The sequence below is a fragment of the Artibeus jamaicensis genome, unplaced genomic scaffold (genome assembly GCF_021234435.1).
Source record: "Artibeus jamaicensis isolate MK-2021 breed Jamaican fruit bat unplaced genomic scaffold, CSHL_Jam_final contig_3127, whole genome shotgun sequence".
Lineage (NCBI taxonomy): Eukaryota > Metazoa > Chordata > Mammalia > Chiroptera > Phyllostomidae > Artibeus > Artibeus jamaicensis.
Window position 1 is genome coordinate 1 of NW_026521724.1, and position 12,169 is coordinate 12,169.

At 46.3% G+C, this 12,169-nt stretch overlaps 1 protein-coding gene across 1 annotated transcript; it reads right to left on the bottom strand.

Annotated features, from left to right (window-relative positions):
• Window positions 1–3,281: 3,281 nt before the first annotated feature.
• On the bottom strand, window positions 3,282–11,748 carry LOC128627067 (testis-specific Y-encoded protein 2-like). The gene is made up of 5 exons (XM_053663184.1): window positions 11,177–11,748; window positions 3,968–4,064; window positions 3,742–3,844; window positions 3,511–3,656; window positions 3,282–3,404 (listed from the first exon to the last, which is right to left on the bottom strand). Exons 1-5 carry the CDS (start codon window positions 11,746–11,748, stop codon window positions 3,282–3,284), a joined length of 1,041 nt encoding a protein of 346 aa, XP_053519159.1.
• Window positions 11,749–12,169: the final 421 nt, after the last annotated feature.

Here is a 12,169-nt window from a genome sequence, read left to right on the forward strand (position 1 = left end):
GGCAGAAGGCTTCTGTCTGGCTTCCTGGCACTGGAACAAAGCACCACCGGGGGTATTCGCTGTACACACACAGAGTTTTCACCACTCACCTGAGGCCTGGAAAAGGACCCAGTCATCTCCACAGAGCCTGCTCCACTGTGTCCTTGGTTGCAGGGACACACACTGGTACTGGCTAGCCGAGTAGCATGGGCTCCTAGGAATCCAGTGAGTGTGGAATTCCCCTGGAATGGTGGTGAGGGAAGACTTTGCAAATGACTATGGAGGTTCTGGAATTCAGAAATATTTGTTCTTTCCCCCCAGGATTGTCTGGGAGTTGCAGGTGGGAGGATGCACTGAATGAGACATGGACACCTCACCTGCCTTTTGGGCAGATGAGGGACAACAGGTGCCATCAGGCAGGAAGGAGGTTCTGAGTCTGCCTAAGGGTCTGAGAGTCCCCTTCTCCTAAGCTACAACAGAGATGTCACCTACCCTTCCTCTGGGATGTCTGCCATGGGTGTGACAGCAGAGGGGTGACTCATCCTGGACACTTGCATGGCAAGTGTGAGCCAGAGCACAGGTCATGGGAAGCAGGAAACTCACAAGCGAGGCCAAAGTTAGGCTGTGTGGTAGTCTTTCAGGGAAGGGTGCAGGAGCACAGGTGTCAGGTGGAGGGATACAGCTTGGGAGGCTCCTAAGTCCCCACTGTGTGCTCAAGGCCAAAGCAGGGTGTGTGGTAGTCTTTCAGGGAAGGGTGCAGGAGCACAGGTGTCAGGTGGAGGGTTACAGCTTTGGGAGGCTGCTAAGTGCCCACTTTGTTTGCAGGCAGAACCACAAGGCAGCACTGAGGAAACCAGCAGTCAATCACACCAGACAGAATGCTCACACCAAGGTCACCGGACACAGGCTTTGAACACTGAGGCAGAACAGCCCGTGGGGAAGGACACCACAAAACAAGAAAGCTTTTCTTGTCCAGAAAAGGCAGGACTTCTATCCCAAGGAGTACTGCGCACAGCCCCACACCTGGCACTTATGTTGGGGAGCTCAGCATGTCACACCACCCCAGACACCAGGGCAAGAAGGTGTGCCCTGCAACAACAACAGAGTCTTTAGTGAGGACTGTTCAGTGTGTGCAAAGGTCAACACATGGCGCTTTTGAGGGCTCACCCTGTGCCTGTGCTCAGCTGGCCGGGAAGGAAGACTGGGTGGGCAAGCCCAGACTCCTGCACCAGGACAACACCTACACCACACCCCACAGAACTGGACTTGTGGGTTCCATGACAATGCCTGTGTGCAGCAGTAAATGCCTGCACCAGCATCAGCCTCTGACTGGGACCTGGTCCATCCTGAATGGCACCGCTTCCCAATCCCTGGGGCTTCATTTTCTTTCCCAGACCACGCCCAGACCCCCTGACTCCTTCACAGGGAAGGAAGGCCTTGCCCTGAAAAAGCCCTGGGGCTACATCCCTGGAAGGCCCACCCCCACACTTGTCCCATCTTCAAAACAGGGGAGGTTTGTGGCCGTACTCCTCACTTTACAAGAAGGCATAATCAAATTGCTTGTCTGCGCCCCTTCTCCAACACACCCCAAGAAAGACACCAAGTATGCATCAGTGGGCCATCTCCATGCTGAATGTACATCAAAGGGTCACCTTTGGTCACCTACTCTGGCCTGTGTCCTGTGGAACTAATGCCAGCGCTTAGGGTAATCAGTGCTCTTCACAGGAGGCCATGTCCCCTGAGGAAGAGTTGAACCCTAACCCAAAGGGAAGGCTTAATGTCCCCGGAGGCCATATGTAGGGGGCACCCCATACAACCTCAGTTACCTTCCTGCCTCAGTGACCCAGGGAGGGGGCTGAGCTCCTGTGTCCGAGCATGAGGTAGCGCCCTGGCTTCCTGTAGCCCTGTGCCAACTGAGCCTTCCACCAGGGGTCTTGCCAAACACAGCTTCACCTCCTCACTTCATTTCCCAGTGCTTCTGACCCCCCTGCACAGTGCCCCTAAGTGTGCCTTGTTGCCCAGGACCCAAGGCCTAAGAGGCTGAGAGTCTCAGCAGAAGACACTCACCATGTCTCTGACCAGCTGTGTCCACCCTGGAAAGGAACTCCTGCCATCCTGCGTGCTACCTGCTCTTTAGGGGTCTAGGGCCATCTACTGAGGACCACCCTGAGGGGTCTCACATGCAGAACAGTGAGCACTGGACACTGGAGGGCCTCGGGGGCCAGAGCCTTTCCTTCAATGTCCTTACCTTCCTAGGCAGAAGGGTAGCACCCAGTGAACTGGCCTTTCCCTTCTTGCTTATTCATGCCAGCCCCAGCCTGGTGAGAAGAACTGCACCTCCCAATGCTTTCCATAGCAATACTTACCCCTTCCACAGCGGTATGGGCCCAGCCCTGCCATGGTCATTGATGTGTTGGGAAGACACTAATATGCCTGCCCTGTCCCAGGCCAGCAGCCTAACAAACTACACGCAGTCACACATACATGCTCCTGTTTATTTTTCTTCCAGTTTGACTCCACCTACAGAATCCATTTGTCCCTGCCTGAAGGCCTCCTGGGCTGATCCCTCTTCAGTCATTGCTTGTGTGAGAGAATAATGTTTGCTTAAAGCCCCTTTTTGGAAAAGGCTGTTTCTATCAGATACTCCTTCAGGTGAAGTGGACCCTCTGTCTTATGCGTTGAGCCTCAGGCAACTCCTGCCACACAACACACCCTGGCACCATCACATCCACTCTGACCACTGTGAAGCCTTGGACAAAGATGTGCGCCTCTTGACAAGACAGAGAACCACATCTGCACCTGGGTCCTCTTAACTGTCCTCCACCCATGTGTTCCACACGTTCTTCCAGGTCCCTCTTCCAGGGACCAGTGTTCACAGGGGCAAGGCTGCACAGGGCACTCTTGGGAATATTCGAAGGTATCGAATATGAGGTCAAGGAAGACACTCCGCTAGGTCTATCTCCTAGGTGCTACCCACTATGCTGCCTACACCCAGGTGGGGATGGAGGTCTGAGGACACTGGGCAGGCCAACTGTCAAGGAAGGGCAGGTGGTGCAGAGGATGGGGTGGTGGGCCTGGAAGGAAAGGTCAGGAAGCAGAGGCAACCAGTCACCACTGGCTCCCAGGGGCTCTGGACATGCGCACTCCTTGGCAAACGTCACAGTTCCCCTGCATGAACTCGATGTGCAATGCAGTCCTCCCAGCATCCCCTCTTACCCTGATGACCTGGTCACCTGAGGCCCTGGGCTTTAACAGTCCCAGCCTGAATGGGTCCATGAGAGAAGAAAAAGGCCCAGCTACCCCTAAACCTCGGCCCAGTACCCAGCCAAGGACTCTTCACCTGTCCTCTCCTCGGACCCCTCAACTGCTGCCATCTTCCTCCTGTAGTACTTCAGGGGATTGGACCACAGGTCACCACAGATGCACTGTAAGACGGCACAGAAAAGGTCAGGTGGGCAGAGCTTGGATCCCCATCCCACACTACTAGGGACCACACCAAGGCCTTTGCTGACAGTGCCAGGGAGGCCGCACCTCTGCAATCCTGCCAGAGCCTGCCAGGCTGTGGTCAGAGAACCAGTTGAAGAAGTTAAGGCTGCTGTTGTTGTGCTTGCGCCTGTAGGCCTGCCGTCCATACCGCTTGTGCCACTGAATGGGAGTGGAATAGCAGGACCTGTACCCTGCAGGAAGAAAGTCAGGTGAAAAGGAAACAGCCAGCAACCCAACCCATTCTGGTGCCCACCTGCACAGGGTACTGTCACAGACCTGTCAGGGTGATGAGGTACTCCTTGACAATCATATCATTGCAGAAGTAGGGGTTCCTGCGAAACAAGAGCACCATCTTGCAGCGATCACTGCCTTTCTCCACCTGCAGGGTACAGTGGGTCAGGAGGCTGAGATCTCACTCCAGGCACTGGCCCTTTCCTCTTTGCAGGCACAGCTCATTCTCCCAAGGCCCCTCCCTCTGCCCCACATTCTCTCACAACCTCACCTTCAAGTCAGTCATGAAGCTCAGCATGCTTTCATCTTGCTCACTGATCATGGCTGACAACTCAGGGAGGTTGACAAACTGCTGTTGGTCAAGGAGCCTGCAGGTGGAATGCTGGACAGCAAGAGGCTAGGAAGTGGAGCTTGCATGCAGAAGAGCATGGTGTAGCCTCCCCTCTCCTGCCCCTAGGACCAGTCCTTGCTTGCATTGTGCTCGGAGGCCCCCAAAAGCCTGATATCCTGTCACCACTGGCACAGACACAGACCTGCTCCTTTCCACAACTGTCTCCCCTCTGGCTCATCCTCTGGTGCCCAGGCCTTGGCAGGATATGCTTTCTTGCCCAGAGCACACAGTGCACATGCTGGCCCGTGTCCTGCAGCAGTCCTGGCAGCAGGAGCTGGGCAATGTGGCCTCTGTGAGCCTGGACTTCACTGCTAGCACGAAGATAAGGCAGGTCCCCGCCAGTCTGTGTCAAGATGCCTTCTCTACCCCAAGCTTCATTGCACCACATCTAAGACCCATGAGCTCTTCTGCAGCACATCTAGGTTGCTCTGAACTATCCCAGCCAGAAACCTGTTTCCACCACTGCCCCTGCACACCGCGATGTCTACAATGCTTCCCCAAGGATACAGCTTTGGCCCAGAATCCAGGCAGACGCTGGATAATGGAGCTTCTGAGTTCCAGGTGGGGCTTTCTCCTCTGCCAATTCCTTTGCTGGAGGCGGGAGAAGGCTCTCCTGGCTTGCTCATTCACGGACTCCATCTCCAACTGGAGGGCCTCTAGCTCCTGCACGGGTGACCATCTGGAGGGGCCCCCAGGATCTGGCTGCCGCGGTCCGGCCGCAGCGGGTCAGGGGGTCCCACAGGTGAGGGCAAGGCGTCGGCGCTGGGTAACAGACGACAACACGCCTCAAAGGACAGTGAAGCTCTGTTCCGTTTATTGCAAGTATAAGCAGGTTTTTATAATTTTCATTTCAGGTAGTGATTAATATTTGTAGTATAACATGATCATTTAAGCAGAAAAAATTAATACAAAGGCAATCAGTAAAAGTATAAAAGTTCTTATAGATTTAGTTAAAAATTATTTTAACTAGGAGAGCTATTAATCAGACAGTTAAAAATATCTTATTGTATATTAAAGTTTCTCAGAATTTGGTATAGGGCATAAGGATATGCTAGCTGAGTAGAGAAAATAGGAGATTTATTATAAGGCCCTTGTGATGTCTAACTTAGCTATCTACTCTGTTTTTGCTTAAAATGTTTTTTTTTGTGTACTACAAATTCTGACTCCCTAGTGACTGTTCAGTTTGTAATAACTAACTAGCTTTTGTTATTACTTTGCCTGTCTAGTTGATATATATTCCTATTCAAGGTAAAGGAGGGGCTGTTCCTATGTTGTAGGGGGCTTTCAAGGGTATTTCTTTTAAGTTTCTCTAGGAGTTCTTTTATAGACATGTTTTGTACTTTAATTCCTTCTAAGAAAGTAGTGAGATCATCTCCTGATTTTTTAGAGTATTCTATCTTATCTTGGGTGTTTTTCTAATGATTGTTATTGATTAAGTTTGAATTCTCAGATTGTTCTGATTGTTTCCTTCTGCCTATATTCCCTGATGTTCTAGTATGATATTATTATTCTGTTTATTGAGCCGGGAAATGTCCAGGCACACTATCTGAATCACTGCCAGGGTATTCATAATGATTAAAGCAAAAAAGGTCATGATCTCTAAAGCAAGTACAATCACAATAGGTATTGCAAGGCCTTCCATGCCACGTCCACCAGGTTGGAAACTGTTTCCTTGAAGTCTTACACCCCCTCTCAGGACTTTGTTACAGAGAGAGGGATCTAACAGTGTACGCGGCAGTGGACGTGGCATTTCCCTTTCTTTTATTTTTCAGCTGAAAGTGATGAAATTCTAATGTAGTTTTTCGAAGGGAGGAGAGGATTACTCTGAAGATGACTGGAAAAACAAGGATTAAAATTAGAATAATTAAGCCAGTGATTCAAATATGTATTAAACTAGACCACCACATGACAGGGTTGATGGATTCTTGAATAGACTTCCAGATTCTGTTTGCAATTTCAGAACCTGGTGTAGTTAAATATGCTTGACTAATTTCTGTAATTTTAGTATGTAGGCCTTTAAGATCAGGTCTTAACATAGTATCGTGTCAAATACTTTGTAAATGAGTTTTTATTTGAGGCCAAGTGGTGGAATTTTGATCATAAGGCAAAGGTGTGACACAAATTTATTTAAAATCTGTTTGACAACTAGTAGTCATTTGAGTCTTTATATTTTGAATTTGGTTTCCTAAATATATAACCATATTTTCTAAGGCATTTATTCTAGTTTCTAATTTCTTATCAATTTTTTTTTGCAGAATTAGTGTGAGGGAAATATTGTGAGAGAGCTGATTAATATGTTGTGTAGTATGTACTTCTTGTACTAAAGCAGTAGTTGATAATGTAATAGAGGTTATTATATTGATTAAAGTAGTAATTTTTAATATTAGAGTGGCTACAAATTTTTTTGGTCTTATTAATCTATCTATTTTTTTAGTATATATAAACCTGTATTAGTATACTAATTTTTAGATAGTATTACAGGCATTATGACATGTGAAGGCTGAAAAACTATCATGAATGTAGTCAAACTCGTGGGTAGTCTTGAATTAATGTAATTAGTTAAAATACAATTAGAACAATTAATATAAAAGGAAGACTCTTGTTGTTCAGTATAAATAGGTCCTATTAAAATTGCATGGGGAGTATTGACACAGGCTTTAGGAAGTTATTTTAAAGATATGCAGTAAGGCCTTGTGTCTGAACTCAGGGTGAGAGAGTTTTAGGAAGAACAAGTTATAAAGTGTTATTAGAATTAATAAACAATTAATGGTTCCAAGGACCCACATTCTTAGAGTGAGTTTATCAAACTAATGTTTTGGGGTTCAGTTAGTCAAAATTGTCACAGAGGGTTTGAAGAACTTCTTTCTCTGTTAGGCGTTGAATGTCCTGTAATTGTTATAGCTCTAAATGTAGTTTTAGCTGTAATTTATCAATTTGTTCTTTCAAGTTGGTAGAAAAAGTCTCTCTTAGGTGATGTTGAATACCGCTCCAGGGCTGCTAGCTGGAATTCCACTTCAGGGAGATGACATACAGCTTGGAGAAGTCTGGATCAAGAGAGTCTAATGGGTGGAGGTGGGTCATGGCCAGGGAAGCCTTTTCTGTGATATGGCTTCATTTTCATTGTTGCAGTTCTAAGAGTCATTTTGGAAAGCAAACACAAGCATACCTTCTTCCCCAAGTTAAAAGTTCTACAGAGCCCTGTCAAGTGCCATCTCTTAGTAGATTTTTAAATAAAGGTGGCTTGGACTTTTTTGTCTGGAAATGTTTTATAATTGGAGTATAGAGCAATATATCAATATTTAGAAAATTATAGGTAAATATGGCCAGTGAAATTAAATTTTGGGGGGGAGGACTCATGACTCTCTTTTTTGTTTTTAAGAAGATCTTGTAAAGTATTATGAGCTTGTTCTATAATTGTCTGACTGGTTGGATGGTAAAGTATTTTTTGTTTTATGTTGAATATTCTAATGTTGAAGAAAAACTTGAGTAGAATAAGCAAGGTATTTAGGTCAATATCAGTTTTAATTTGCTGAGGCTGTCCTCAAGCCAATGGACTTGTATATTTTTTGCAGATTTTTTTTAAAGTAGATGTATGTAAAGTGCCAGAAGAAGTATCGATAGAAATATGAATGTATATGAATTTTCTAAGGAGAGTATAATGAGTGATATTCGTTTGTTAAATTATTTGAGAACTTAATCTTTGAGGATTAACTCTTGTAAAATGAGGATATTCTTTAATAATTTGAAAAAATGGTTATATGTCAAGGGCTTTTTGTGACTTGATTGACTAATCGTTTTTCCTTGGGAATAGAATAGCCAGTTCTTTCCCAAGGAAATGATCAGTGTTTACAGGTACTGAGTTAAAAAATGGTACTTTGTTTTCCAGGGAGAAGGGCTAGTTCTCCCAGGGAGACAGTACTTAGATCTCAGTTTTATAATAAAGGTCACAGTTCTGGCATAAACAAGGAGGATTTTTAATATTTTTTAATATGTCATATTTTATGTCACTTTTATCATGTTTTATATTGATAAATTTATGAATACATTCATAACCTTTAGAAATAGTTTTTTTATTGGCAAATATTTTTATTTTTTTGTTAATTTTTATTGATTATTGCAAGGGGGGAGATGTTAAGTTCTACACTTCTTGTTCTTAAGATTAAAGTAGTCTCTGAGTCTCTAGAAGGAGGATTCAGAGTGGTTAAAAGACACATTTTTTTATTATTTTTTTTCTTGTGTCTTTTACTGTCTGAGGGAAGTGAGATTTTTTTTAAAGAATTAATTTAAATTTTTTCTGAGTAGAATCTTTATGATGTAATAATATTAGAGATCTTATTCTACTCATTGAAATATTTTGAGACTGAGATGTTATTTTAAAAATAAAAATAAAAATAAAATTCAAGTAAATTAATATTTTAAATTAAATTCTCTAAAGGAGGGAGTGAGATACTAGTCTTTATCTTATACTATCTGGTGCTGTTTCAATCTCTGCCTAATTTTTCCTAAATAACTAAGTCTAAAGATTCTTTATCAGGATGATATTTAGCAACTTTAAAAAACTGCTAAATTAGTATAAAATATTGCTCTTGTTCTTTAGAGAGCCTATACTTGTTAAAAAGTTTCTTTTTTACTTTTGATTTCTGCCATTTCAGATTTTGTAGCCTGTTTTAAACTTTAACTAATTAGTTATTGGGGAGCACAGTGTGGTGGGTCAGAAATGTGCTGTTGGTGAAAACCCCCAGGGAGGGCTGCCTGGTGCCCAGGGTACCGTGACCCCGCTTATGGGTTTTAGGTTTTTCCCACGCTTCTAAAACTGCGAGGGAGGGCTCGAAGCGCCAGGTGACCAACCTTTATATTGCGCTCCCTGACTGAGCCCAGAGTTAAGACATGATTTTGCTGTTTGTTGCCAATCGTAAGGGGTCATCCACTCAGCAGCAATGGAATCTACAAGCTGCAAAGTATAAGGGGAAGTAGGACCAAAGTCCTTAACAGCCGTTTTTATTTCTTTTATTAACTTAAACGGCAAAGGTTCTCACTGCGGGGGGTCCTGAGGAGTTATTGGAAAAATCACTGGGAAGCAATTCAAGGTCTCACCCTGCCTCCTTGCCTCTCTCATGGCCCCTAGAAACCCGACCTTCTTAGGCAGACGCTTCGCTTGCCGAGACCGAACGGACTTTATTTTTACTTTTACTTTCCGGTCTGGCAGCGCAGCTAACGCCAAGGGGCCGAAATCTTCAGAATGATATCGAGCAGCTTCTTCTTCTAATTCAGTCTGATAATTAGGCGGCAACTCTTCCTTTTTCTCAGGCTGTTCATTATCCGAGTCAGAGTCAGACTCACTCTCACTGTTTTCATGCTTATCTAGAGCAGGCGGCGGGGCAGAAGGTTTTCACAAGTTGCTATTTTTACCGCCGCACACAAAGGCTGCTTTTCCTCCTCGGTCGCCTGTTTAGCGAGGCACGCAACCTCATGAGTGGGGTCAAAACTATCTTTTAAAACATTCCAAAGGGGAAAAGCACCTACTGGAACCTTTTCGGGCCCATGAAGGGTATAATAAGTCTTCATATCTTGGCCAAGTCGCTGCCAAGTCTCTGGATTCACTGATCCCTCCTCCGGGAACCAGGGCGCACATTCTTGAACAAAATGAAAAAAATCTCTAAGCTGTCTTCCTGACACACTTATTCCTCTCTTATGGAGCATATGCTTAGTTATATCAATGAATAAACCTCTTTCTTTGGACTCTGCATGTCCCATGATTACTCACCCTTTGCTACCTGGTCTATCTACCAGGGGGTCTGCAGCACCCGGTTGGTGAGGGCCTAGCCTACCCGATAATAATTTAAGGGGTCTTACCTGAGGGTCCCTGTTCGGGCGCCACTTGCCGCGGTCCAGCCGCAGCGGGTCAGGGGGTCCCACAGGTGAGGGCAAGGCGTCGGCGCTGGGTAACAGACGACAACACGCCTCAAAGGACAGTGAAGCTCTGTTCCGTTTATTGCAAGTATAAGCAGGTTTTTATAATTTTCATTTCAGGTAGTGATTAATATTTGTAGTATAACATGATCATTTAAGCAGAAAAAATCAATACAAAGGCAATCAGTAAAAGTACAAAAGTTCCCATAGATTTAGTTAAAAATTATTTTAACTAGGAGAGCCATTAATCAGACAGTTAAAAATATCTTATTGTATATTAAAGTTTCTCAGAATTTGGTATAGGGCATAAGGATACGCTAGCTGAGTAGAGAAAATAGGAGATTTATTATAAGGCCCTTGTGATGTCTAACTTAGCTATCTACCCTTTTTTTGCTTAAAATGTTTTTTCTGTGTACTATAAATTCTGACTCCCTAGTGACTGTTCAGTTTGTAATAACTAACTAGCTTTTGTTATTACTTTGCCTGTCTAGTTGATATATATTCCTATTCAAGGTAAAGGAGGGGCTGTTCCTATGTTGCAGGGGGCTTTCAAGGGTACTTCTTTTAAGTTTCTCTAGGAGTTCTTTTATAGACATGTTTTGTACTTTAATTCCTTCTAAGAAAGTAGTGAGATCATCTCCTGATTTTTTAGAGTATTCTATCTTATCTTGGGTGTTTTTCTAATGATTGTTATTGATTAAGTTTGAATTCTCAGATTGTTCTGATTGTTTCCTTGTGCCTATATTCCCTGACGTTCTAGTATGATATTATTATTCTGTTCATTGAGCCGGGAAAGGTCCAGGCACACTATCTGAATCACTGCCAGGGTATTCATAATGATTAAAGCAAAAAAGGTCATGATCTCTAAAGCAAGTACAATCACAATAGGTATTGCAAGGCCTTCCATGCCAAGTCCACCAGGTTGGAAACTGCTTCCTTGAAGTCTTACACCCCCTCTCAGGACCTTGTCACAGAGAGAGGGATCCAACAGTGGACGCGGCAGTGGACGTGGCATCTGGCCCTGGTTGCTCCTTTTTCACTGACTCCGGGCCTTCTTCCTTTCTTTCTGCCTGTGACCCCTCCTCTGCCTCCTCCTCCACCTGCCCCTGCAGTCTGAAGCCGGCCCTCTCCAGCACAGACTCTTCCCCAGCTGCCCATTGGCCCTGAACCCCCTGCTACTGGTCCCACTCCCCAGCTGCCTCTGGCCGCCCTGTGACCTCATCCTCCTCTTCCTCTGCTAAGGAGCCCTCAGCCAACACCTCCTCCTGCCTGCCCACATGCAGGTCTAACCAGACCTTTGCCTCTGACCCCAAACTTTCATCCTCTGCCCAAACCTGCACCACGTGCATGAGGTCTGCCCCTTCTGCCACAAACTGCTCCCCTGATACCAGTGCACTCTGCCGTCCCTGCTCCTCCTCCAATAGCTCAGCCATGGAAGCACTCTGCTGGACCTCAGGCTTTTCATGGTCCCCCAGCTGCGACTCAGCCAACACAGCCTCCCCTCTGCCCACCTCATGTGGCCTCAACTCCGCACCTGCTGCTGCCACACTTGCACTCCCTGCAGCCAAGAGACTGTCCCCAGACACCAAGATTTGGTCCACTGCCAACGCCTGGCACACGTGGTCCAGTCCTAATCCCACGTCTACACTGCACAGCTCCTGGGCCCTCACCTCCACAGCATCACCTTCCTGTGCCAAGGCCAACAGGGAGTCACAAGCACCCTGGGCCCCACCATCAGCCTCGGCCTCCATCATCCAATCGCCCCCTTTGGCGCCCTCTGTCTGCTCCAAGCCTTCCCCAGCCTCACCCGAACCAACCAAAAGGACCCAGGAGGCCTGTGCAGCATCCCTGCTGGCGGCTAACCCTGGTCGGCGTCAGAAGTGGCCCTGGCCCACTTCACGGACAAGCTCACAAAATGCCCACCAACGCTGTGACCACTGTCAGGGGTGCCCCGAGCCCCACGCCCAGATCTTCCAAGCAGGGTATCAGAGCCAATCCCGGAGCTGGGGACCAAGGTGCATGCACACAGGCCTTCATGCCCAGTGGCCACATTGACCCCTCCAAGGACCCCTCTGCCCTCAGCCAGGTGTCGCATGTTCTGCACGCACCTCCTGACTGCCACAAGTCTCCTCCAATCAGTGAGGTGGCCTTGGGCGCCTACTTCCGGGCCCC

Coding starts and splice junctions, on each gene's coding strand:
- LOC128627067 (XM_053663184.1), bottom strand. CDS start 11,748: ATGGAGGCCGAGGCTGATGGTGGGGCCCAGGGTGCTTGTGACTCCCTG. Junction 4,065..11,176: donor GCAGCTGGGGAGTGGGACCA/GTAGCAGGGGGT, acceptor TTCCACCTGCAG/GCTCCTTGACCAACAGCAGT. Junction 3,405..3,510: donor GCTCTGGCAGGATTGCAGAG/GTGCGGCCTCCC, acceptor GCCGTCTTACAG/TGCATCTGTGGTGACCTGTG.